At 40.8% G+C, this 27,398-nt stretch overlaps 1 protein-coding gene across 1 annotated transcript; it reads right to left on the bottom strand.

Annotated features, from left to right (window-relative positions):
- Positions 1–1,675: 1,675 nt before the first annotated feature.
- LOC121613577 (carbohydrate sulfotransferase 15-like) lies at positions 1,676–22,284 on the bottom strand. Its single transcript, XM_041947041.1, has 8 exons — positions 22,164–22,284; positions 19,884–20,418; positions 18,760–19,099; positions 17,680–17,823; positions 13,920–14,088; positions 13,584–13,740; positions 2,270–2,417; positions 1,676–2,097 (listed from the first exon to the last, which is right to left on the bottom strand). The coding sequence occupies exons 2-8, from the start codon at positions 20,268–20,270 to the stop codon at positions 1,907–1,909; spliced, it is 1,536 nt and encodes a 511-aa protein (XP_041802975.1). The 5' UTR covers positions 20,271–20,418; positions 22,164–22,284; the 3' UTR covers positions 1,676–1,906.
- Between the last annotated feature and the right edge of the window lie 5,114 nt (positions 22,285–27,398).

Genomic DNA, 27,398 nt, shown 5'->3' with positions numbered 1-27,398 from the left:
TGTGAACAGACTCCCCGTTCGAGCTGTTGTCTCATGGAGTTGTTATGTGACAGAAAAAAAAATCCCATTATTTACTGTAATGAAGATGTAACACAGCAGCACCTTCTGATGGACTGTTACAGAGCTCAGATGATCTGGACTATAATGCAAAGCCATGGTCTGGTCTTTGACTTGAACTACAACTCAGTCATGTACAGACTCTTGGAAGAAAAGATGCCTTCGAAGAAAAGGGCATTATTTCAACTGGTCATTGGCATTGTATGTACTTGACTGTGGAAAACCAGAAGTTCTATGATCATCCAACAGGCTGTAATGAGCATCAAACAGGTGCTGACTGACCTCAGACGGAGGAAAACCTTGGATACAGCACAGAACCTGCCATGGCGCATATTCGACCTTTGATCTGAGAGAAATCTTCACACACTGAATTTGGAGATGAAATAACTGACTATTGATTATTCAGCACTTCAGCAAACTCAAGCATTATTTTTATTATCAACATTATTGTGTGTTGTTTTCTCTGCATGTAAATTTCTTTGAACTGTTACGCCCGGCCTAGGGGAGCACAGACGTAACAGGTAGGAGAGTCCTCATCTTCCCCATTCTCAAGTAGCCACAGAGCCAGAGAGAGTTTTATACTTGATCACGATATTTATTTACAGAAAGAAAAAAAGGAGAAAATGAACTATGATGAACAAAAATGAAAAAAAATGAACAAAAAACTGACAGTCCACCCCTACCGAGTAAACAAGTAAACACGATTTTTACAATTGCCGAACAAAGTGTGGCCGATTGGGAGAAGAGGGAGATGAGGAATGCCTGCTGCTGCCCACTGCCGGCCACCATCTCTGATCTTTTTATACTCGGTAATCTTCAGAAACAGCCAATCCCCTGGCCAGAACCAAAACAATTCTCCCAATCAGCTCTCCGCAATGCCACACCCTAGTCTGCATAAAAAGGACAGCAGAAACACGTACAAGAAGACAGAGCATACACTTGAAACAAACAGAAATCACGACCACAGCACTTAACCTTCAGCACTTAAGTAACTCTATAGATTTTTCTATTGTATTTTTGGTATATTCTGCCGTGAATCTTTTTGGAATTATATTGAATAAATAAAGTTTCGTTTGAAAGGCAAAGGCAGTGAGGTTAGTCAAAATCCAAAAAAGGTTCATACACAAACAACACTGGAATCATGAGAAAACACTGGACAACAACACACATGGGAAGAAGATTATCTGGCAAAAGGGAAAGGGGAAAGACAAAGGATATATATAGGGAGGAGCAGGTGAACAGTTGGGCACAGGTGCAACACACCAGGCTGATTAGGAAGGGTTGGAAACTTGACAGGAACTCCAGGAAGGAACAGAAATCTACCAAAATAAAACAGGAAGTGAATCACATAACACAAACTTGAATTCCCAGAGCAATAAAATATATATTTACAACGTGTGTTTGTTATTAGTTTTTACGGAAAAAATACAGTGAGACTTTCTTCTCTCGTCTCTGACGTGCTGGTCCCAGTGGTTACTGATTTGTAGACACAGTCTCTATGCCACTGTGATCACTGTGACTAAAGTGTGGCCTTGATGTCTGAAATCCATTGTTGTCCACAGCCTTAAGTCTTTGGCTATATATTCACCGATGCATCTTGTTATGTCAAACTTTCTCTGGTTGCAAGTTTCAGTTAGTCATTATTTAATAATTAATGGGACAGGAGATATTTTTCGATATAAAAGGTCAGATCATAGTACCATCACCACATGATTGTCACCACAGCCTTCTCAGTAATAATAACATGAAAACATTATCCAGATGTGTGGATTAATACATTTATGGGAATGTAACAGTGTATTTTAAGGGTTTCATGTGTTCATTCACAGCCATTCACACTCATATCCCTTCAGGGGTAACTCCACAGGAAGGTGCTGTCGTCCAACACACTGGCCAGTTTACGGTTGAAGGGCTGGTGAAATTCCCTGAGGAGGTCTCTGGTGGCTGGAAGCATAGGACCTAGTTCCCTGTCCTTCATCCCCCGGCTGTTTTCCACACGCTGTTTCATCACGTCTTCCTCCAGCTCCACTGACAGAGGACCTGCAGGGAGGAGGGGAGGTGGGAGTCCAGTTCAATACAAAAGTCAAGACTTGAGGGAGAAACAACCAGATGAATACAGGACGCAGCCAGGAAGACATTCGCTGTTTTAGCCTGATATTGTAAAGATTTTAATGTAGAAATTGTATGTTGCTGTAGCTTTTTGGACGCTTACTTAGACCCAGAAAATCAAAAGCTTTCTGTAATGTCGCTCTCTTGTCGGCTGCATAGTCCTCCAGTCGTAGAACTAGAATCTGGTCCCGATGGAAAACTGTCAGCCAGTCCAGTAAGAAGACAACGTACAACCCCACATGTAGCCTCAGCTGTGGCAAAAAAAATAAAAATAAAATAAAATTCAAGTCAACATTACAAATGTCCTGAGGTGAGAATATTTTGTCAAAGTAAACAGCAGACGTACAGGTGTTGGACAAAAAAAAGTAAAGAATGTATGGAAATCCAAAGTTTTTTTTGTTTAAATTGTCCACCAATAAAGTGAAATGTGCAATGCAAAATACCTGGACACATTTTCGGTTTTGTTCTATGAACAATATAGCAAGCCTCAGTCTTTAACCATCATTTTCCCTGTTATGCACGTTACAGTAACTTCATCACAACATCATGTCAGGTAGGTAGGCTCTCAGGGAAACAAGGGTAGAACCCAAACGCAGACATGAGGGGGAGCTGGTTCAAATTAACAAGTTTAAGGTAACCAAAATGCAAAAGTCAAGAGACTATGAATAATGTAGCTCCCCCGAAGCATACTCAGACACAAGTGGTTTCCTTTAACTGGTTTAATGACTGGCAACCGCCGTTCATCATTCACCGTGAAAACTCGTTGGCTGCGTGCTACAGAGGAGGTTGATCTTCAGGCTTTGCAATAAGTAACTTCTTTAATTAGTCCATCGTGGAGCAGGCTACACATTCATGCCCACCGTTAGCTTGTCAACCTCCACTAAGGTATCTGCTGCCGCATGAGCAGCCCAAAACCTCTTCAAAATAAAAGCGGCTTCAAAATAAAAGCATAAGCGATTTCATCAAATAAAAGATAATTGCAACTTAAATTCTTACAAATAAAAAACAAATATGACAACAATTACACTCCCACCAAATCACACAAATCTCAATGTGGGATTTCTCTAAAGAAAAGAATTTTTGCAAGCAACTCATACAGATGCCTTCAAACATTTCCTCTTATCAAGCATTAGTATGGAATGACAAAAAGCAAAACATTAACACTCTAGTCTGCCTCAATCAGAGTAACAACCTTCTGTACAGGTCTTTCAAGAAATGCAGTTTTAGTTGTTTGTTTCCCCTTTTGGTCAAATGTAGTCTCACTAACCAACAATTTCAGCTTTCTTACTCTACCATCTGATCCTGGGTAGACTTCTGTGATTCTGCCCAGCCTCCATTCATTGCGAGGGGCCATGTCATCTTGTAGGAGGACAATGTCATTGACCTTCATGTTTCGTCTATTCTTGTACCACTTTTGTCTTGACTGTAAGTTCAAAAGATATTCTTTCCGCCATCGTGTCCAAAAGTCATTGACCAAGTACTGTACTCGCTTCCACCTCTTTTGAAGATAAATATCTTCTCTGACAAACTGCCCAGGTGGGGGTAGTATGACTGTAGACTTCATTGTCAGGATGTGGTTTGGAGTTAAAGGTTCAGGTCCAGATGGGTCATTCAAATGTTCAGCGGTGAGTGGTCTGCTGTTAATGATAGCCATAACCTCATACAGAAATGTTCTGAGAGAAGTGCTGTCTAGCCTTCGTGGTGACTGATCAAGAATAGCAGTGAGAACACTTCTTATGGTCCTTATTTGTCTCTCCCAGATACCTCCCATATGACTTGCCGCTGGAGGGTTCAGAAGGAATTCACATCCTAAAGCCTTTACTCTCTCTTGATCCATGCCTTTCATGATTTCTGCCAACTCTCTCTTTGCACCAACGAAATTAGTTCCTTGGTCACATCGTAGTTGACGAACATTACCTCTTATGGCAATGAATGCTCTTAAAGCATTGAGAAATGCATCAGTTGTCATGTCATCAATCATCTCTATATGGATAGCCCTTGAGCATAGACAAGTAAGCAAGAGACCATATTTTTTGAGATCCTTCCTTCCTTCCTTAACATAGATTGGACCAAAACAGTCTATGCCAGTGTAGGTAAAGGGCGTAGTTGTCTCCATTCTGTCTTGTGGCAAGTCACCCATTTTTTGTTCTTCCATAGGTCTTCTATACTTCCTGCACTTGACACATTTGAAGATATGCGAAGAAACTGCACCACTACAGCCAAGGATCCACCATCCATTAGCTCGCAGTTCATTCACTGTCATTCCACGACCTTGATGTTGTACTTTTTCATGAATATGTTTGATGAGTAAAGCTGAAATGTGGCTGTTCTTTGGGAGTATCACCGGATGCTTCACATATGGATGCAATGTGGCTTGACTTAGGGTCCTCCCACCCTCAGGATACCATCTTCATCCAAGAATGGATTTAGTTTGAACAGTGTACTTGGTTTGGTTTTCTCAACAACTTTCTTTGTTTTCAAGCTCTTTATCACATCTGAGAAAAGCCTCTTCCTGAACTAGTTTGACAACAACAAGTTCTGCTTCCTTCCGTTCTTCCAGGCTTGTACTTTCGTTGGTTCTTTGCTTCAAACCTTTGTATTCTTTGACTTGTCGTTTCAGTCCAGCAACTGCCTGTGTCAGCCTTGACCAATCAGAGAACTTCTTCAGGCAATCTAATAATGATCGGTTTTCTTTCACCTGAGTGTTACACACAATAGCCTTGCAAAGTTCAGGGTCATCCTCCTTGACTTCTCTCACCTTGCATTCTCTCTCAGGTAGTTCCCTTTGCCACAGAAAATTTGGTCCTGTGAACCAGTTGGAGGTCTTAAGTTGCTCTACTGTCAAACCTCGAGAAGCGTGATCCGCCGGATTGTCCTCAGAGGTAGCATGAGCCCATTGTTCAGGTTTTGTACTTGATTTGATTCTTTGAATGCGGTTAGCTACAAACACCTTGAACCTTCTGGCGTCATTGTTTATGTAGCCAAGAACCACTGTGGAATCCGTCCAAAAGAACTCTTGCAGATTTTGGATATCTAGCTCATTCCGGAGCATGTCGCTGGTTCGAACTGCAACAACTGCCGTGCAACTGAGTTCAAGTCTCGGTATGGTTGTGACGTTGGTCGGTGGAACTCTTGACTTTCCCATTACCAGAGAGCAGTGAACTGTGCCAGACTTGTCAATGGCTCTGAGGTAAGTACATTCACCATATCCAGAGAGGCTTGCATCTGCAAAATGGTGAAGCTCATACCTTTCGACGTCACCAAAGCTTGAAGGTAGGAAGCATCTGCTGATTTGCATGTCTGCTAACTTGGATAAGCCCATGATCCAGGATTCCCACTTGGGTTTTAAGGTTTCTGGAAGTTCCTCATCCCAGGCAATCTTCTCTCTGCACATTTGCTGAAGTATTTGTTTTCCCAAAAGAACAAAGGGTGCTATGAACCCCAGGGGATCATACACAGAGGCTACAGTAGAAAGCACACCTCTTCTTGTTAGCAGATTAGGTTTTACTTTAACTCTGAACTTGAATGTGTCAGATGTGATACACCATTCTACTCCAAGAGCTCGCTCCATATGAGGTGAACTTAAGGCCATGTCTTGCTCTTTGACTGCAGCACGCTCCTCTTCTGGGATGGTTGCCATCACATTCTCACTGTTTGAAACAAACTTGTGAAGTCTTAACTTCCCTGTGCCACAAAGATCTCTGGACTCCTTGACAAGTTGGATGGCTTCTTGCTCAGTGTCGACACTTGCCAGACCATCGTCAACATAAAAGTTTCTTTGAATGAAGCGTATGGCATCTTCACTGAACTGACCTTGTCCTTGTGCTGCCAGATGTTTTAGGCCGAAGTTGGCACAGCCAGGAGATGAGGCCGCTCCAAACAAGTTGACTTTCATCCTGTAGGTTGATGGTGTAGCTTCCAAGTTGCCACCCTCCCACCATAAGAAGCGTAAGTAGTCCTGATCTTTCTTTTTCACCCGAAACTGGTGAAACATTCGCTCAACATCACACATGATTGCAACAGAACCTTTTCGGAAACGGCATAGGACACCAACTAACGTATTTGTCAAGTCAGGCCCTGTGAGCAAGTGGTCATTGAGGGATGTTTCTTGATATTTTGCGGAGCATTCAAAAACCACACGGATTTTCTCTGGTTTCTGTGGATGATAAACTCCGTGATGCGGAATGTACCAGGCTGGACTGTTATCAATTTCTTCCTCAGGAAACTTCTCTGCATCTCCTCGTGAAATGATGTCATTCATAAAGGCCACATAGTCTTTGTAGTATGTCTGATCTCTTTTCAGTCTCCTTTCAAGACAGTTTAGGCGATGCATTGCACAGGCCTTGTTGTTTGGAAGCTGTGGTCTTTCCTCTTTGAATGGTAATGGCATTTCATAGTGACCATCATCCCTTTGTTTGATGTTTTTTCTCAACTTTGACAGAAACTTGAAGTCCTCTTGAGACACAGGATTGTCTTCTGTAGTTCTTTCTGTGAAGTCTGATTCAAGCACTTTTATGATGTCTGAAGGAGTCATTTCTTTTGTTTTGATTCGGCTCACATAGTGTACTTCAGTTTTGAGATTGACAGAAGGTTTGATACCTGGTGTTACTTGTCTGACTATTACGCGATGGCTGATTCCAATGGCATCACCATAGTCCAGGTGGGGATTTCCATGGCCAATAATACTCCATCCAAGGTCTGTACGTTGTGCATATGGCTGATTCTCCATGCCAGAAACAACTTCCCTGGGAAGTAGGGCTTGCGAGCAGTTATACCCAATGAGCAGACCTACTTCGCAATCCTGCAAGGGTGCAATCTCGTCTTGAAGGTGGTCTAAATGGGACCAAGCCTTTGCAGTTTCATCTGTTGGTATGTGAGCTCTGTTGGCTGGAATAAACTCACGTGTGTAGACTGGTGGTAAAGAGATTCTTTTACTGGTGTAAAACCCTCGTACTTGTAAATTAGTCACCCTTTGGGAGTTTGCTACTGTGGTTTTTGATGCCATGGTAGAGAGTTTGAGTTTGACTTCTTCTTTGTTTCCTTCCAAAGAGTCAGCTACTTCACTTAAAATGAAGGTTGTGTCACTTTGTGAGTCCAAAAGCGCATAAACAAGCACCTCTTGGGCTGGTTGAGTTCTGGATGAAAGCCAAACAGGAATTATTGCAGCTGTTTGAGTGTTAGCCCCATCAAGTGTTACTGTATTTGTAGTAGCTGTAGATGTTTCTGTAACTTGTGTTGACTGAGGTGTTTCTTCAGACTTGTCTTGACTTGTACTTGAGTTTTCTTGACTGAGATTTTGCTTGACTTGTGTTGCTCTTTGTTCTTCTTTGGTTCTCTCTTCATGCAGACAGGTAGGGTGCCGCTTGTGGCACTTGTCACACTCGCTCCTACTGTTGCAGCTTTTTGAGTGGTGACCAGATTTGAGACAACCAAAGCATAACTTTTCAGTTTGAAGAAATTTAATTCTTTCTGAAACTGCTTTCTCTCTGAACTTCCTGCATTTGTGCAAGGTATGCCCAGTTTTCTTGCAAAAGATGCATGTTTTGACCGTCTTCTCATTTGAACTTGTATTCAATGTCTTTGCTCCTAAACTCTGCTGTTTGTGCTGTTTTGCTTTGTCTTGATGTTTCAGTTTATCACTCTCGCCTTGTTTCAGTGACTGAAGTGATGTTAAGGGGTTGCAGGCAATTTTTGCTTCCCTTGTCAGAAATTTCACAAACTGGCTGAAAGAGGGAAACTGGTTACTCTCTTCTTGAGCTTCAGTAACCTTGCGATTCCATCTAGCAGTTAGCCAATCTGGTAACTTTGAAAGGATTTTCCTGTTTTCATTGCAGTCATTCAGGATTTCCAATGCCGTGATGTGGACCATGGCAGCTTCACAACTACGAAGAAAATCCACAAACTCTCTGAGCTCAAAGCTACCTTTCGATCCTATCTTGGGCCATGCTTGCAGCTTGTCTCTGTATGCCGTTGCGATTGTAAATGGATCTCCATATCTCTCCTCCAAGATCTCCCATGCTGCAACATAAGCAGATTCAGTTCCAAGTAGAAAGTAGCCATCGAGTGCTGTCTTAGCTTGTCCACTTACATATCTCCGAAGGTAATAAATCTTTTCTTTGTCTTGAATATTGTTTTGGTCAATCAATGTTTTTTGTATTTCAATGGATTGCCACTAAATACTGATGGTTCAGGAACTGGAATTCTGTTGGCACTTAAAGCACCTGCTAGCACTTTAACAAGTTCTGTTGTACTGTCATTTGAGGAGGTGGTCACAGCTTGTAGTACAGAAGACTCATGTGCGGGTAGAGGACTTGTGGGGACAGACAGTGTGTTATCTGTTACAGTCTTGTGTTGTGGTGACTCTTGCTGCTCTTCTTCAGCCTTCACTTGATCATACACCTGCAATCTTGCTTGTGCTGCATTGAGATCTTTCACTGCCTCCAAATGCTGTATCTTTCTCCGTCTTTGCTCCAGAGTCTGTTGCAGAGCGGCATGCTCTTCTTCAAGTTTAGCTTTAATCTTAGCCTCCTCTTCTTCTCTCTGTAATCTGTGTTTAACTTCCTCTGCTTCTTGTTCTAAGCGACGCCTTACAGCTGCTACTTGTTCATCAGCTATCTTCCTTTTCACTTCTGCTTCTAAGCGCTGTACTTCCAATTGTTCTCTTTCTTGTTCTTGTAACACTTTCAGAACAGCTTGGCTAGCAGCAGCATCAGCAGCGGCTTCTTGTCGTTTTATAGAAGATCTACTTGATTGCTCTGAGGCTCCCTTCAAGAGAGAAATGACAGAACTTGAATTAGCAGTACTTGAGTCGAAGAGAGAGCCTGCTTCAGGCCAGACTTCTTCCCTTTCTGAAACCTCTCCATCCAGTCGACTCGAAGCCTTGGACACAATGAACTTAGAGATTTCTACACACAGATCCACTCTTCGACGTGTCTCTTGATCTGGAGTTGAGACTCTGCGCAGTTCATCATAAACACGCTGGACATCTGCAGAGAGACCTGTGACATCTCCAATAATGTCATTCAACAGACCCTCAGATAAAGACTCTTGTGACTGTGACAGAGACTTTTTAGAAGATTTAGCTTGCGTTTTCCATTTGTTGTAAATATAGTTAAACCTTTGTTGAAGTGCCTTAATCCTTTCATCTTGCATTGCTTGACCCTTCTCTGTGAGAGTCTTGATTCTTTGGCTTCGTCTGAGCAGCTGAGTACCCTCACGTTGGACTTCATCTCCATCTGCTTGACTTTGTTCAGGCAGCTCTTGGGAATCACTAGCACTGTCCCTTGCCTGTACTGTAGGCTCACTTGGCTCTGACATTTTCAAATTACTACTTTAAATGTAACTGAAATGTAATGGGATTATGTTTCTTCAATTAACTCAAATCAAATATTGTCATTTTCAATAACTGAAGTTCAGAGCCCAAATGCACTTAAAGAACTGAAAATATGCAAAACAGCTGATTCTATCTTAAATGTTACCTTCAGAATTGAAACAAATATATAAAGACATGCCTAAAAGGTTCAATATCAGATGGCAAGTCGCCCTCACTTACAATCTCAAAAGTCACACTTGAAAATCCACATATGAAAAGTTCAATGAAAATCGCATATATACCCTATAACTTTATCACCTTAAACTGTCTATAAGTGACAGGCTTCAATGGACTTACATGAGCAGAAAAGTCAGAACATTGACCATAAACACACACCACAGTAACTGTAATTCACAGTGAGACTTTTTGGCAAACTTTTACAAAAGCACTTTTTTCAGATCACTCTTGACTTGTTAGTGTCCAAAATAGTGTCTTTTGGCTTTATCCTCAAAATATTGCCCTTTAAACTGCGTAGATCTTACTTCTTTATATGGTGTACAGTGTCTGTTTTTCAGCTCATTTGTTGATCAGCTCCGTTGCATGCACCCAGGGCGTGTCACGTCATGCGGATGATCCTTTGAACTTGCATCATGGACACTCGCGTCAATTAACAGTCCGAGTTTTCACTGTAGCTCCCCCGAAGCATACTCAGACACAAGTGGTTTCCTTTAACTGGTTTAATGACTGGCAACCGCCGTTCATCATTCACCGTGAAAACTCGTTGGCTGCGTGCTACAGAGGAGGTTGATCTTCAGGCTTTGCAATAAGTAACTTTAATTAGTCCATCGTGGAGCAGGCTACACATTCATGCCCACCGCTAGCTTGTCAACCTCCACTAAGGTATCTGCTGCCGCATGAGCAGCCCAAAACCTCTTCAAAATAAAAGTGGCTTCAAAATAAAAGCATAAGCGATTTCATCAAATAAAAGATAATTGCAACTTAAATTCTTACAAATAAAAACAAATATGACAACAATTACAAATAACACTCACAAGGGTAGATGGGCAGAAGACAGGGAACAAAGACAACGCAGGGAAACACTGAATTAACACATCCAAAAAACGTGGCATGACTCATGGAAAAAGACAACAGTGAACAATCACTAACTAGAAACATGGCGTGGCTAAAGACCAAGTCAGATCACAAGAAACACATACATGGAGGATGGCATGGAAACAGACTACACCAGAGGATGCAGGAAGAACATTTACATGATTCGTGGCAAGACTAGGAAAACATACACAAGGAACGTGGCTTGGCTTGGAGATGTAAACAACACTAAAGAAGCAATCTCATGAACTTGGCATGGATTGGGAACAAGGACAATACAAAAATACTCTCAAGAGGCATGGCATGGCAAACAAACACCGGCAACACTCAAGACGCTGGACTTAGTGGCATAGGGCAATGGCAAGGATTCTCAGACAACAACCTGACAAAGACTGAAGGGAAGACAGAGGCTTAAATACACAAGGGAAGACAACTAATGACACACAGGTGAAACCAATCAGACAATAACAAAGGTGGGAAAACACAGGAAGTAAAGGAAAAGAAGAAACATATCATGACACAACAGACACTGTTCCAGTAATACAGTGGGCTCTGCAATCAACACTTTGATATGTGAGCTTTCAAAGCAACAACTACACAACAGACCAAAATATTTGTCTCCAAATTGCAGGTGAATCAATCAATGAAAACATTGTTCAGTGTGTAGTGAACAGGTGCAAGAACTTCAGAACTCATACACACAGAAACAAACTGTCGGCTCATGACTGGTATAAAAACACTGTTTGATGTGCAGGGATGTTTCAGCATGCTGCAGGTCAGACCAGTGAATTTGTAGCTGTAACAACAATAACAGTTTTGTGACTTTAAGGTCTGTGTACTTCATGAAGTCATTGTTTAAAGGCATACTGTGCAGGATTCTGATTGTAAACATTCAAACTTGGCCCCTCTTCCCCAGCTCACCACCACCAGTACACACCCCCTTCTGCTCGTCCCCAACCACAGCTGCCACAGAATAATGGACATAAGGCAGCAAGTCGAGAGCGGTGTACCTGACTACAACTACTACTACTAAGAAACAGACAACACAGATCACAATGTCGCCCTGGTCACCACGTTTTTATCAAGTCCTGACCTCACCTGCGTGCTGTTATTGGCTGGGGGCTACACACCCACCGCCCAAAGGTTGCAGCCAAAAGATGACCTTATAACAGCAAAATGATAACAAAACAAGAAAATACAGGCAGAGGGCAGGGTCTCTGCAGATACACTGCCACACACTTCTAGTGGGTCATAAGTAGTGATTGAGAGAGATTACTGTTGTGTCTCTTCATTGCTTTTAGGAAAACCCTGCATAGTGTCGGGTGGGTAGGTGGCACTGTTGCACTGTGTGAGCCCCAAGGCTCTTAAGCAAGTTTTTGTTGTTCGTCCCTTGCACTTTTTGCGCTGTGCAAGTGCCATTTTGGCTCAATGTTCGCTTATCATCTATAAGGTAAGCACTATATATAAGTTGCTGTTGATGCACCCTGTTAAGCGCCGAGTTTAAAAAAAAATAATTCTGTGCTGTCTGACGAGGTTTGGTATTTGTAATAAGATTTCATACTTTTGTATTTTATATGAGAAAGTCAGCCGATACTTTGGCTAATTTTTTATTTGTAAAGCAGTGGCTCTCGTGTATTTCGTTTAGTCTGTGAGCCTTCCTTTTTTTCTAAACTTTTGTAAGACTTATGTGAATGTTCGCTTTTCATCTATAAGGGTGAAGCCGCCAGCTTCGTGAGCAATAAACGGCGCGGTACCGACACAATGTAGAGTCTCTAGGTGCGGAGAGGCGCGATCCCACACGGGCTGGGTTACAATAGTATTCCTTTACTGTCTGGTGACTAAATGGTAAAATGAACAGTGAAATATATTTAATTCAATACAATACCGTCTGAAACTAAAGACTGTGCTGTGATTCTCAAGCAGAGCTTTAACAGACTGTGACAGCCTTCATCTTCATCTCATCCAGAGCAGAAGAGTAAACAGAAACAATAAAATGGTTCACTGAATGATTTTTGCTAGATTTGAGACAGATTCTGTCTTTGTTCTCAATGGTTTCAGGTCCAGCTGATTGTCTTGTTTTACTGTCCTGAATCTCTCAGGATAACAGTGCTGTCATCTACATGTTGAGAGTAGAGGTGACAACCAACAGAGCTCATAACTCGGCTCAGTCCTGTGGGAGCACTGCCTGATGGAAAATATGCTGAAGGGTCTGAGGTGAGACCGGGCACCCAGTTGGTCATGTTTGTCCCTGCACAGAACAAGACGCACAACAGTGCAGAAATATTCATTTACAACCACTTGTAGGACAGGTGCAAATTCCCAGAGAGGAAATTAGGTTTTGTGTTGTTGTGTATAACTAAATATAGGTGTAAAAGTTGTAATTATTCTTATGTATATTGATATTCAGACAGTTAAAAGTGAGAACATCATCCCCACATATTTCGATCTTTGGGATCCCTCCTCCAAAAATTACAGTTTCTGCATCTCAAGCTAAGGCACTCGCCTTCACTTCACTAATGGCCCGATGACTCATTCTCCTTCAGTGGAAATCAGATAAACCCCCCTCTTTTATTAATTGGATTAAAGAAATGCTCTTTGTTGCAGCTAGAAAAACTGAGATATAGTCGGACTAATTGCTCTGGAAAATTTAGTGTGACATGGCGCCCTTTCAATGAATATGTTAAAAACCTGAATCTATATTCAAATGTTTCCCTGTCCATGTATGTGTAATGGAGGAATATCCCTCTTTTTTATTTATTTATCCCTATGTTTCACATAAATATGCATAAATTGCATATGTTTACTTATTTAAAGATGTATTCATTCAATAATTATTATTGTTATTATTATTGTTATTATTTTGTTAGTATACAGTTTATATTATTTTTTCTGTCTTGACTTTTGGGGGTGGGAGGGGGGGCATGTTTGTTTATAAATGAAAAACTATAAATAAAGCATTAAAAACTTTTTTTTAATGAACATAATTTCATCTCACAGGCTTGGAGCTGAAGAGGTTTCTGTTGTAGGCGCATGCACGAAGTGACCACTGAGACAGACAGGACTGAAACAACTGAACAGACTTCAGGGCCTTCTGATGGAAGTCCTCTACTGACTCTTTGTCCTCCTTAAAGTACAGGTAGTCAGAATAAAGCCTGGGAACAGAGAGAAACAGAGGTGTAAGCCAGTTGGAAATATGAATAGGACATTTTGCTGGATGGATAATAGGAGTTATGATTTAAAACAAATGTGTGAAACCCCTTAGAAACAAAAGCAAAGCGAGTCAAATCTGTGTCTTTTCAGGCAGATGGGGGGATGCATTTCACCACAGTACCTCTCTACTGGATCTCTCAGGATGGTAATGAATTTGGCACCAGGCTGCAGTGTGTGGATGAAGTCCTGGGCCAGAAAACCAGGTTCTGACTCCTTCCTGCCTCTGTTGTCCCACATAGTGGATGGACTGGCTTCAAATGTCAAGACATTGATCATCTCAGTGCCACCTTCTGTAACGACAGTGTGTAGTGTGTAGGAGTTAGGGGGATCTACTGGCAGAAATAAAATTGAATAATCAGAGATACAGGGCCTTTAACTTTTAATGTGTCTGGCTGGGACTCAGATCAGGACTCAGATGCAGAGATTAGCTCACACAGTTCTTTCTTGAACAACCCAAGAACCACTTTGCTGAGTGTTAAACAAATAGGCTATGAAATTAGTCTCGGCACAAGGCTATCAAGGTAATAAATCTATACTATGAAAAATAACAAAGATCAATCACTCAAAATGCTCCACAAGGAGGAAAAACAATGAATCACTATGGCTTTGAAATTTAAGAAACAAAACATGCTCCCGAAGAAGGAAAAACACAAAGGGCTATGAAAAACGGAAATGACTTACTGAAGCTAGATTAGGAAAACTGTAAACTCAAAATACACTCCTAAAAAACGGAGGAACTAGAATCTAAGCGTAGCAGCACAGAGGTGCTTATCCTCTAGCGGATGGCTGCTGCTCACGAGCACCACTGCTGGCTGTTCATGAGGTGGGCCGGTATAAAAGCGGCAGTCCTCCCACCGGATCTCCCTCTGCATTTCCGTCATCGCTAACACGTCACTTCCGCGTCAGGTTGTTTGGCCGACAGGTATGACCACATGCTGCTTCACCTCGCTGCTGTATTATATTGTTCTGTAGCCATGCTTTACGTTTACATTTATGTTTTGCTGTAGGGCGACTGCCTGGGTGCGGCTCCGTGTCCTGCACATGCTTCTACTTTAGCTGTGGTAAGTGTTTTCTCTTTTTGCGGTGTGGTGGATGCTATCAGGTGGCTAATGCTAGTGTGGTCCCAGGTAAACGCTGGTGGCTGTGTGGAGCTCTCACTCCTCCTCATGTGTGTGTGTCTGTAGCGGGCACCGCACTATTTTTAGCTTATAGTACCTCATGCCCTTACATTGCATATTACTGGTTAGGTGCTACTGCAACCAGAGTAGTTGGGCTGCTGCTGTTTTGTCGCCACTCGGCGCGGCGTCACGTGCGCAACGTGTTCACAAATAAGACGTTGGCTGCTGGCTGCTTGTCTGGATGCAGCACAAACTTTTATTCAGGCTTTGGTCTCTTTTCTTTTTTTAAACTGACCCTTTGAGTGTGTGATAATAGTGTGGGTTACAACTCCTATTGTGTTATTTGTATAGGTTTATGTTGTGTATTTTTGTCTAATCCTTATTTGGTCTGTTTTTGTAAATCATTTAATTTGAGAGATTTTCTATGTTCAATAATTGTTGGGTTTGTTTTCTTTAGCCCTTTTTGCTTATTGATATCTGAATTATTTTGGGCATTTATTGGTTTGGATACATTGAGTTTGTGACCTGCCCATTAATTGTTTTGTTGGATTTTGATTTATTCATTTTTTTCATGATTTGGTTGGTTGTAACCCTAACTTGTTTAATTTCCTCCCCCCTTCCCGTGTGAATGGTGTGTTCCTCTTTTTTAAAAGTGTTTAATAAAAATGTATTAACTGAGAACCACGTCTCGTGCCGTTGAGTAAACGAACCTGTGTGACTTAAAATTGGAAAAGTAATTCTCTAGGTGAAATTCCCAGGGTGGCGTTGTCGACAATAGTTAAATAGCTTCTTCTACCTTCTCTTCCTACCCCTTGCCACATAAGTAACTCAACAACACTCAACAATGAGGGAAACAAATCGGCTAAGATCTAAACTATGAAAATAAACCAGAAACTAAATTATTAAACTTACAAACCAAAAACACTCACTAAGAGGAAACTAGATCTTACGGACAAAGACGGTGGCTGTGGCAAGGGAGAAGACAGGCCAGGTGAGTATTTAACACATGGAGGGTAATCAGGAACAGGTGGAAACAACAGGTGATTGGGGCGGACACACGGGAAACATGAGGAAGGGCAAGTCTCTCTGAAACGAGAGGGGAGTTAGACCTTCAAAATAAAACTGGAAATGACAAGAGAAAACCCCATGACGAGATGCGGGTCCAACCTCTGTACGGGGCAGTACCAGAGATCCTGCGAGAGCTCTGTCACTCTGAGTCCCGCGCTGCCTTACTTAACCTGTGACCTAAATAAATCCTACATCTGTGATCTGAAGATGTCTTCGGCTTGTTCTTGGGCTTTCAACTAAAGAATCGGGTTAACAAATTTGGTGCCGTGACCCGGATCGGCTGACTCTGAGACTGTGTCTAATTGGGGACCATCGGAGTTGATTGGAGGAGACTCTTTTTTCAGACAATTCCATGCGCCTCAAACAAAAAGGTATGCAGAAAACCTCTTTTTATTTGAAATTTCTGCACATTGGACATACCAAAATACATTGTCTGAATAAGATTATTCTCTGATCGCTAAAAGCAGTCTTTGTCGGGTCGTTGTCTGCGTGACCTTGCTATTTGCGTTTCCATAGAAAATCTTGCCATAGTCCCTCAGTGAGTGTTTTTTGTTGCGTTATCTTTGTTCATGTCCGTGTCTCAGTTCATGTCTGTGTTATCCCTTGGTTTGTCTATGTTCATGTCCGTGCTGTGTTCCCTGTGAGTTTTCCTTTATTGTAATTTCTATAGTCTAGTTTTGTTGTTTTGTTACCGCTTGTTATAGTCGATTTTCAGTTCTTTATTAGATTGTTCTTTGGTTTTGTTTTTATTTCTTAGTAGGGTTATTTTCCTCAAAGTTTTCAGGAGTGATTTTTGTTTCTGTTGTTTTATTAAGTTCTTAAGATAGTTGTTAGCCGTTTGTTTCTTCCTCCTTTGACTGTTATGTTGTCCTGTTTGTTATACTTTGATAGCTGTTCTTAGTCTTGTCCCTAGCTCCGTTGTGTTGCGTGTTTGTGTTATTCTCTGTTCCCCGGTGTTGTCTTCGTTCTCTGTGTGTGAACCCTTTTACCCTAGTGTGTCGTAAATCATAGTTCCCTGAGTTTTGGTTTTCGTTTGTGTTCTTTCTGTTTAATAAATCTGGGTTCACCCCTTAGCTTCCCTTTAAATTCCCACCTTCCTGACAAAGGCAAATATTTCACCATGTATAGCATGTGGTGCCCCAAATTTTTTAAATGTTGGTCAAGCTCGCAGAATTCTTTTTTTTTTTAATTAAAAAAAAATAATGCAGCACTACAACTTGCGTTCTTACGATTTTACCATTTTGTCTGTGTTGTGCAACACAAGACATTTCTGGGTAAAACCATTTGATTTTATTCAGACTTTTTATTGCTAACGACACCGTGACGTCAAGACTGCAAGAGCTGTGATGTCTTTCCATATCCATTTTGTGTTGAAGGTTTTCTTTTGTTCTGTCATGATCTGTGTTTGTTACTTCTTGCCAAAATTGTTCTGTTTCCACAGAGATGCAGAACTTTGCAGGAAAAAATGAGTCAACATTGAGTAAAAATGTGACAGGAGCAAAAAACACATCTGAGCACCACTGTAGTGCTCCTGAGGCCAAAGCCACTTATTGAAAATCCATTTAAAATGAGCGAGGCCTGATAATAAAGGAAAGGGAGACAAGAAAAAGAAAAAGAGCTGCAACTTAAATCTTTTGACACGAACAACACCAAATCATGCCCACGCTCACACACAAACACTTTCACACGGTTCACCTGTTACGAACTGGGTTATGTGGTGGTCTCCAGATGAGTTTCTATTCATTTTTTCTTGGATGTGTTGGGCAGCCACGTCAAACAGATCCAGGTAATTTTCCACACGAAAAATGTCCGAGAAGCCATCTCTGGAATGGAAATGACCTGCATTCCCAATGACTTAATACAAAGAAAACCAAATTTATGATATTTGGAAGCCAATCTGAAAGAAATATTAAATTAAAAATCTCTAACATTGAAATAGAAAGGGTTTGGGAGACCAAATTTCTCGGGGTTGTAAACAATCATAAACTAAACTGGAAAAAACATGTTGAGTATGTAAAAGGGAAAATCTCAAAATCAATTGCAATCATGTACAAAACCAAAGACATGCTAAATTCCAAAAGTTTATATTTAATTGACTGTTCTCTCTCTTATTTAACTTATTGCATGGAATTGTGGGGATCTACGTTTAAAACTACAACTGATAAAATTGTGTTACAACAAAAACGAGCTATACGCATAACAAAACTGGTTGTTATGATCATACAAATCCATTATTTTTAAATTCTCATGTTTTGAAGTTTAAAGACTTGGTTTATTTTAGAAGAATGCAAATTATGTTTAAAGCTTCTGCCTGAGCTTTTTTCAGTCAAAATTTTTTTTTTTTGTTCTTTTTTTTCTTTTGATGCTTTGAAGTATATATATGACTGAAATAAAACTAAAAACTGATGACTCCATTGTTTTTTGGTTTACTATACCATGAATTAACAACTAGTTAATTCTGTTTATTTAGGTCCTGTAAGACAGAAGACATTACTTTCACAACTTGATTTGTCTGATCTTCAATCCAAACCCAAAAATATTCAATTTAGTAGATTGACATTTAGAGCTTTAAACCACAAAACATTTTTGATTGTTTTAAATTCTCATTTGAACGTTTTTTCGTTGAACCTCTATTCTAATTTAGTGGATTCTCTGCAATCTTTTTTCTTTCTTTTTGATGAATTCAAAACTCAGTTATAGCCTCTTTCAATCCATCAGCTACACAAACTTTTCATCAGAACATTTAGAAACAGCGTCCCTCTCCTGATGACTTACCCAAGCGTCCCCTGGTCCACCAGTGTGGTTCCTTTATGATGCTGGACTGGACTTCTGGATGCATTTTTAGCGTGGAGTACAGATCAGTTGTGCCACACTTTGGTTGGCCAATGATGTAGAAGTACGGCAAGCAGCGCAAACGAAACAGTTTGCCATCTCTGTTTTGTAAGTGCTTGTGGAAGTTTGGCCTCATTTTGTCACATAAAGTCTTTCTGGTTGGTGAGCTACGACAATAGTGGTTATTCCTGTATGGATCAGTGCTGCGTTCACTGGAGATCTCCTTATACCAGCAAGGGCTCTTGACACCGGGCAGGAAATGGTCAGGAATTACAGAGAACAACTGCAGTGAGGAACAAAACAATATTAGACAAGACAGAGGGTGGACAAAAAAACAGAAAATAGAGAGTAACCCCTTTGTTAAATCATGATTTGGAAAAGGATATTATGTTTCCATTCTTGTCCCCCTTTGGTTTTTCTCAGACAACAGCAGCTATTTTCACCTTGAATTCAAATAATTTACATTGTATACAAGTGGCTGCAAATTAATCAAAATATCCATAATTTAGGGCCACATGACATGATTTTGCAGCTTTGCAACTGATCATCACCTTCAGTATGAGGCCACTGTTAGTTGCTGTGAATTGCATTATTTTGCTTTGAAAACTTAGATATTCATATGTCTAACACTGACAGATGACACTAATTGTGATTCAACTTAATGACTGTAACACTGTAACTGATTTCCAGTGTACGTGTCAGAGCTCTTCTTGCTTTATGCCAAAAATTATGTAGGATCACATTGAAAAGTATGATGAGAACATGCACCAAACACAGGAGAATTGCAGGATATTAGCACATAGCAGTAAGAAGGGCCTGAGCAACACAAAGGAATACATATAACCGAACATTTACTTAACAGCCCTGCAAAAAACCATTACAGTGACTCAACACCTCTGTCACACACTGACATGACGAACTGCACGGTTGATTGGAAGGTGTTTGTTATTTGTCAGTCTCCTCGTGAATTACCATTTGCATACTTTTGCATATCACCATATTTTTGTCACTGCTGGTCTCGTGATGTGAAGCAAAAATTAATTACATTTTTCCACAGACTTACGTACATGAGAGTCCATTTCAATGACATCTTTTTCATCAGGCACCTTCCTGGGTGTGTATTCCAGTTTGGAGTTAATGATCTCCACCAGCTGTTTCACGTCTATTAAATTGTTTTGAGAGGAAACTTTAGCTGCTGCTGTGTTTGAATGGACGACCCCAGGCCTGACCTGAATGGGTGAGGTGGTGAAGGGAAGTCTTTTCTTGTCCCATGTCAGGTTGTAGGAAGCCATGATGAGAAGCGTCAGTGTCAAGACTATCAGGAAGCAAACCACTCTGGCTTTTGAAAAAAACCTCCCCAGGCGAGTCGACAACAACTTCACCCACTTATGAGCCAGAGTTTCACACATGTTTGTTTGCCAACAGTAAAAAAAACATAGAAGCACCATAAACATGTACAAAAAGGATCAGGAAAATGATTCTTTCAATGCTTCATCCAGAGGAGATGGTGTGTCTTGATGTGTCCATTCATCATAGTCTTTAATCGTCAGGTCATCATTTGTCTTATTTTCTTACATGCTCCCCCATCTCCAGCAGAGCCTCCTGGAAATCAGAAACACTTGTTAAAACATGGCACACAGCTTTTTCATGTGACTTCAGATTTACTTTCAGCTAAACTACAGAGGTGTAGTTTATTTTGAAGTATTTCAGTCATCTCCAAGAAAAGTGGGATGGACATTTTCAATAGTCTCTGGGGTGTCAGTATGTGAATTTCAGTCTAGACCCCCTTCTATACCACAAGTCACCTCTTAAACATTTGAGGTCAGCTGCAGAGTGTGTGAGGTCTGCTGGATGGAGATCCCTTACTTTATGATGAGAGCTACGTATACAGCACATGCAAAGACAAACTCTACTGACACTTTCAAGGTCAGAAAAATCATTATTGTGTCATTCAATGAAATAATGAAGAATCAGTAGACAGAGATCGTCACTTTATATCGCAGAGGTCAACACTAAATGCTGCTCTGACATCTACAGTCATTAATTGTTCACCAAAGACATTAAGAATGGTGCTGCTTTGATCCTAATTCCTATTCCTTACCTTTGTCTTATACTGCAAACAATACTTTCCATATTTTAATGTTGTTTTTTTATTCTGTTTGATGAAGTGGAAAGCCCGTTCTAGCTTTGTTGTTTTCAAAAGCACATCAATGAATACAACTGTTCCTCTGACCTAATTGTCTTACTGCCTTTGCCTTTGCATTTCCACAAACTGGAGAGCAAACAGCAATGGATATTGACTGAGATGAAAACCCATCATCAAAATCAGGCTGATTCAAAGTAAAAACCTGCACTCATCATTGCATTAGATGCCTTTGTTGTTCTAATGACACAAAATGTTAACATGACTGATCTGGTATCAAAGCCTGAATGAGACGTTTCTCATGTTGTTGGTGTAATGTGTCCGGTTGTTTCGAATGTGACTTGGTCAGATTATCTGAAATCTTCACGATCTGAGGCTACGCAACTACGAGCATAGTACCATCTTTCATGTGTTGTGTTTCTATCTCCTGTATTACTCTACAGTCTCCGAGGCTACAATAACTCAGACTGGCTGCTTTTCTATACTGAAAGAAAGAAAGTAGTTAGAAAGTGGAGGACTGACTGACATATCCATCCACAGAGCCATGCTGCCAGCGTGGCTGAAAACCTTACACAAATATAATAATAAGACAAATTCCCATATGTGCACACACACGTCTGTTTCTTTTCACCTCTACAGTGATTTCAAGCAACCTAACAATGATAATTTTGGTCAGACAGTTTTTCAGTCTATTAAACACCAAGTCACAAATCATAGCAATTGGATGTTTTAATGGATATTGATGGTCCCCAGAGAATTATTCCTATTCAGTTTGTCAGGCCAAAGTTTTCCACTTCTGGGAAAGAAATTTCAAAAGTAAATGTGCAGGTCACCGTGGAAATTAGACAGCACAGCTATGCTTGAAAACAATGACTTTTTTCCCATTTTCAAGACTTTCATCATCATTATGGCAAAATATTGACTTTGCAAAAGGTATTCCATGAAATAATGTGCAGACTGGAAGGGAATTTGTTAAATCTGTGTGACTGGGTAAAACCATTTGATTTTATTCACAGACTGTTTTTATTGCTAACGACTTGCATGCTCTTTACACTACGCTATTCTGCCTCCCTGTCTTGCACCACCTAATTTATCCCTCTCTATTTACTCCTCAGGACAAAATGATGCCAGTCAGCCTCAGCTCATTCTATGCTGCCAACACCAAGACACCAACTAAACAGCAAATGAAAATCAACATACTCACAGAGGTTTTCCACAGACAAAATGCTACATGATGTCTGCATGATTCCAGTTCTGGTTGGCATCAACGTTATGAAAGAAAGATGATCCAATGCTCCCACACTATCAGACATACTGTCACCTCTCCTGAAACAGGTTTTAATCGTGCCTTAATTTCCTGTTCTTCATGTGTGAACACACCCTGTCCCTGTACAGTATGTTCTGTGACTGAGACTTGGATGAAATCCATCTCTGAGAAATGAGAGGCACCAATCAGACAAAAAGAAATAAAACATTCAAAAATTAACAAAGGAAGTATTAACTGAAGAAGTATGTTTTTGGTCCAGCTGGGAACTGCCTTGAAGGCACTTTTTTCAGGAATGATGAAGAAGATTTCCAAGTAGGCAGGAAAAAGCTCAATCAGCGATACAGCTAAGAATTTGTTATTCAACAAGCATTCAGAGAGAAGTTATGAAGCTGGTCAAAAATACAGTCGAAAAAGATGCTGAAGGACTTTGGAACTTGGCAGACTTCATCAATACTTGCCTGCTAGCTGTGCCTCGAGTGAGGGCCCTGGAAATATTATAGGACTGTGAAAAAAATCAAAGACTGATATAAATCCTGCTTGACTGGGCAGCTTCCAGATACAACCGCCATGTTTCAAAGGAAGGTCAGTAAAGACATTCCCAGTGTCAAGAGGTGAGTCGTGAACTGCTTGTGGACATTTGTCCAATGAGCCCTGTAACACACATCTACCTTCCTACTGCACTGACAAAGAACTGGATACCCACGAACCATGAACACACACCTACCTGTGAAACAGCCAAACACTGGAGTCACCAATTACAGATGAAGTCTCACTGCTCCTCTGTTGTGAAGCAGGTCTCTTTTTTCGTGAACAACTGTTTGAGAGCTTTAGCACCAAGACAAGTGATACCAGACAAAGAAGATGAGTCTTATCGTGTTCAAACTTATTTAGGGTGGAACATCGTTGTCAGTTTAGCACCGGCATTCAAACAGGTTTTGTGACCACTCTGCCCACGTGTCATCACTCTGTACATGCTGTTTCTCTGCCATTTATATTTAGACGTCAGATGAGCTGCTGACTGCTTTCATCTATGGTATGCGTTGATTAATTGCACTGGAAGGCTCAGTCAGACAAATGAAATGTGACCAAGGTAGCAATGTTGGAGGTGCTTTGTAGGAGCTGAATGCAGCTCTACTGGAAAACAATGTGATTTTGTCTTGACCACACCTCATGCTGACGTGGATTTTCTGCTGCCCCGTCACGGACCAGATTCTGACTGGATCAGGTTCAAATTCTATTTCTCAACCTAATTCTTTAGTCTTAACTGTATCATTTTTATCTTAAACATTCTAGGTCTCAGAAGAAGTCAGACTTTCTTCAGAGTCTGAAATTAGAGTCGGAGTCCAGAAGAGTTGAGTCCAGGGAACTTTATTCTCTTTACAGATCACAAGGCCCGAGTATGCCCTGCCGAGCAAAACCGGAAAACTGTGGGGTACATCTTATATACTATTATCGGGGGCGTGGACACAAGGTCAGGCCATGTCCCCATATTCCCTTGTTCCCTCTCTCTTATCTTAATTCTACAGGTGTCTCATCAGCTGTTGTTTTCCCTTGGCACCCCTGACTTCAGTATCTATTGGAGTCTGATGGTTTCATGGAGTCTGGTGGTCGGTACATTCTAGTAGATTCTATTTCCAAAGTATCCTCTTCATGCATCTGTATTCCGAGGGTCCTCTATTGGCTCCTCATGCACCCCCACTCCCACACTCTCGAGCACAGGATAGACATTCGCACTGAACCAGAGCACAGGCATGCGCATTCCAGCCCTCAGATTGACACTACAATGCAAGTTCTGCTTGAGGACTGTGGGAACGACAGACAAGGCCTGTAAAAATGTTGTCAGCTCTACACTCTCACTCGGCTCTGTAAACCCAGTGACGCTTCCCTGCGGTTGAAAAAGGCTGCTTCAATCATAAACAGCCACCCTCTCACAACTGACAACCTGAATGATCCAGAGGTCCGTTTCACAAAGCAGGTTTACTGAAAACTCCGAGTATGTTAACCCTGAAATGAGGGAAACTCTGAGTTTTCCGTTTCACATAGGAAGGTAAGTCAAACCAGAGAAAGAGGGGTAACTCAAGCCTGTTTCACAGACAGAGGTAAGTTAAACTCTGAGTCAGTTACCGCAGTAACTGACTCTATGAACCTAACCTGGTCGGGACCAGGTTTTACTCAAGGAACCTCGAGTTTCTCTGTGTCTCCGCCCTCTTTCAACCACACACCGTATTTCACTTCCTCATTCATTCATTAAGTCGGCAGACGAGTTTTGGCATAGTTCTGCCGTCTGTTATTAAAAAAATCATTAAAAATATCAGTCAGTGGAAGTCCATTAGGCACAGTAGGTGGCGACTTTTTTCGTTAACATGGCATGTTAACGTCTTTTGATCATGATCCCGTGGATGAAGGTGCAGCGATACTGCGCAGAGAATTAAATATTTGTGGGGAGATAGTTATCAGACCACGATGTTCTTGCTTTTCCAGACAGTTAGGTTTTAGGCCACCACCCCTTCTTCGTGCATCTGCCTTCTTTCTGTTAGCTGAGTAAAAGTCTGTGTTAGTTTAAATATAGGCTTAATTATTTAACATAACATGATATAGATGAGAACACTGTTTTTTCATTTTTAAATTTTATTTCATTCGTTAACAAAAAACAAAACATTATATGAACACAATAAAACCAATTTTACAATGAAAGGGAGCCACTTAATATTTACTTTACAATGTAAAACATGATCAAAATGAGGTAGCTTCCTCCATGAGATCATGCCGAGGTCTTACCTGTTTGAACAATGTTTTTATATTTCATTTTAAGCTGCTGCCAAGTGCGCGTCTCCCCCGCTTCTCCACCTAAATGAAATAAATTAATAGGCAACCATTCAAGCAGTTTTGCCCTGTAATATTATTGTGATTTCAAAGGACTACATTTATACTCACGCATTGACCCGAGCAGCAATGTTCTCGCCATCTCCCTCTCCTTCGCAGCTGCAGCGGTGTTGGACTTCCGTCTAAAAACGTGTTCATACTCGCTGTATGAGCGCATTAAAATGTCTAATTTCCAGTGGCGTGAAGTAGGCAGCCTTCCGCTTCCCCGTTGCCATGGTGACTCCTCAAATCGGGGTTCCATTGATGCTGTCTTTTTAAAGTTGCGGTGCACGCGCTTAACTCGAGGTGAACCTACTCTGAGTTAATCAAACTAACTCAAATCTGCTGTTGTGGAATCGAAAACTCAGAGTTTCCTATCTCAGAGTAGATCAACTCAGAGTTCAGGGTTACACTCAGAGTTTGTTGAACCTGCTTTGTGAAACGGACCCCAGATATCTTGGAACCACTCACTCCTAATTGGGTTGGGTTGTTGGAGGAAGGAGTAGCTCCACAACATCATGATGGCAAACACCTAAGAGAAACATTCAACCAGGTGGCATAATGATGCTGTAATCCCTGTTGCTAGTCCTTAAATATGAGACTGCAGTGAAACAAGAGCTCGCAATGGATTATTGCTGCCAAATGAATAATTTCCATTCGAGAAATAAATGAAGAGCTACTAAAATCAACAGACGGCACTGTGGTATAAATAAAAAGAAAAACAGACCTTTAATATAGAAATTTCTTTCATTTTAAATCGGGTGAATGTTTCAATTGTGTGTTAAGTTCTGTAATATTTATTAACAATCACAGTCAGATGACAGAGGGAACCTCGTTCATGCCAATAAATCAGGACACATCACTGCCCACAGAGATTATCTGTTAAATAAACATTTAGCAGAATCAGAAAGCCCTGAAGTGAAAATTTAAAAAATAAAATCTCCTCAGAGAGCATTAGAGATGTCCGCTGGCTTATCTCTGTGAACAGACTCCCCGTTCGAGCTGTTGTCTCATGGAGTTGTTATGTGACAGAAAAAAAATCCCATTATTTACTGTAATGAACATGAAACACAGCAGCACCTTCTCATGGACTGTTACAGAGCTCAGATGGTCTGGACTACGATGCAAAGCCACGGTCTGGTCTTTGACTTGAACTACAACTCAGTCATGTACAGACTCTTGGAAGAAAAGATGCCTTCCCAGAAAAGGGCATTATTTCAACTGGTCATTGGCATTGTATGTACTTGACTGTGGAAAACCAGAAGTTCTATGATCATCCAACAGGCTGTAATGAGCATCAAACAGGTGCTGACTGACCTCAGACGGAGGAAAACCTTGGATACAGCACAGAACCTGCCATGGCACATATTCGACCTTTGATCTGAGAGAAATCTTCACACACTGAATTTGGAGATGAAATAACTGACGATTGAATATTCAGCACTTCAGCAAACTCAATTATTATTTGTATTCTTAACATTATTGTGTGTTTTTTTTTCTGCATGTAAATTTTGCCTTTGAACCTTCAGCACTTTAGTAACTCTATAGATTTTTCTATTGTATTTGTGGTATATTCTGCCTTGCATCTTTTTGTAATTATATTGAATAAATAAAGTTTCGTTTAAAAGGCAAAGGCAGTGAGGTTAGTCAAAATCCAAAAAGGGTCATACACAAACAACACTGGAATCATGTGAAAACACTGGATAACAACACACATGTGAAGAAGATTATCTGGCAAGAGGGAAAGGGGAAAGACAAAGGATATATATAGGGAGGAGCAGGTGAACAGTCGGGCACAGGTGCAACACACCAGGCTGATTAGGAAGGGATGGAAACTTGACAAGAACTCCAGGAATGAACAGAAATCTACCAAAATAAAACAGGAAGTGAATCACATAACACAAACTTGAATTCCCAGAGCAATAAATATATATTTACAACCTGTGTGTGTTATTAGTTTTTTCGGAAAAAATACAGTGAGACTTTCTTCTCTCGTCTCTGACGTGCTGGTCCCAGTGGTTACAGATTTGCAGACGCAGTCTATATGCCACTGTGATCACTGTGATTAAAGTGTGGCCTTGATGTCTGAAATCCATTGTTGTCCACAGCCTTAAGTCTTTGGATATATATTCACCGATGCATCTTGATATTTCAAACTTTCTCTGGTTGCAAATATAAATTATTCATTAATTAATGGGACAGGAGATATTTTTCGATATAAAAGGTCAGATCATAGTACCATCACCACATGATTGTCACCACAGCCTTCTCAGTAATAATAACATGAAAACATTATCCAGATATGTGGAT

This window comes from Chelmon rostratus, chromosome 11, assembly GCF_017976325.1.
Source record: "Chelmon rostratus isolate fCheRos1 chromosome 11, fCheRos1.pri, whole genome shotgun sequence".
NCBI lineage: Eukaryota > Metazoa > Chordata > Actinopteri > Chaetodontiformes > Chaetodontidae > Chelmon > Chelmon rostratus.
The sequence above is the reverse complement of the archived record's forward strand: the minus strand, read 5'-3'. Positions and strand labels throughout refer to the sequence as shown.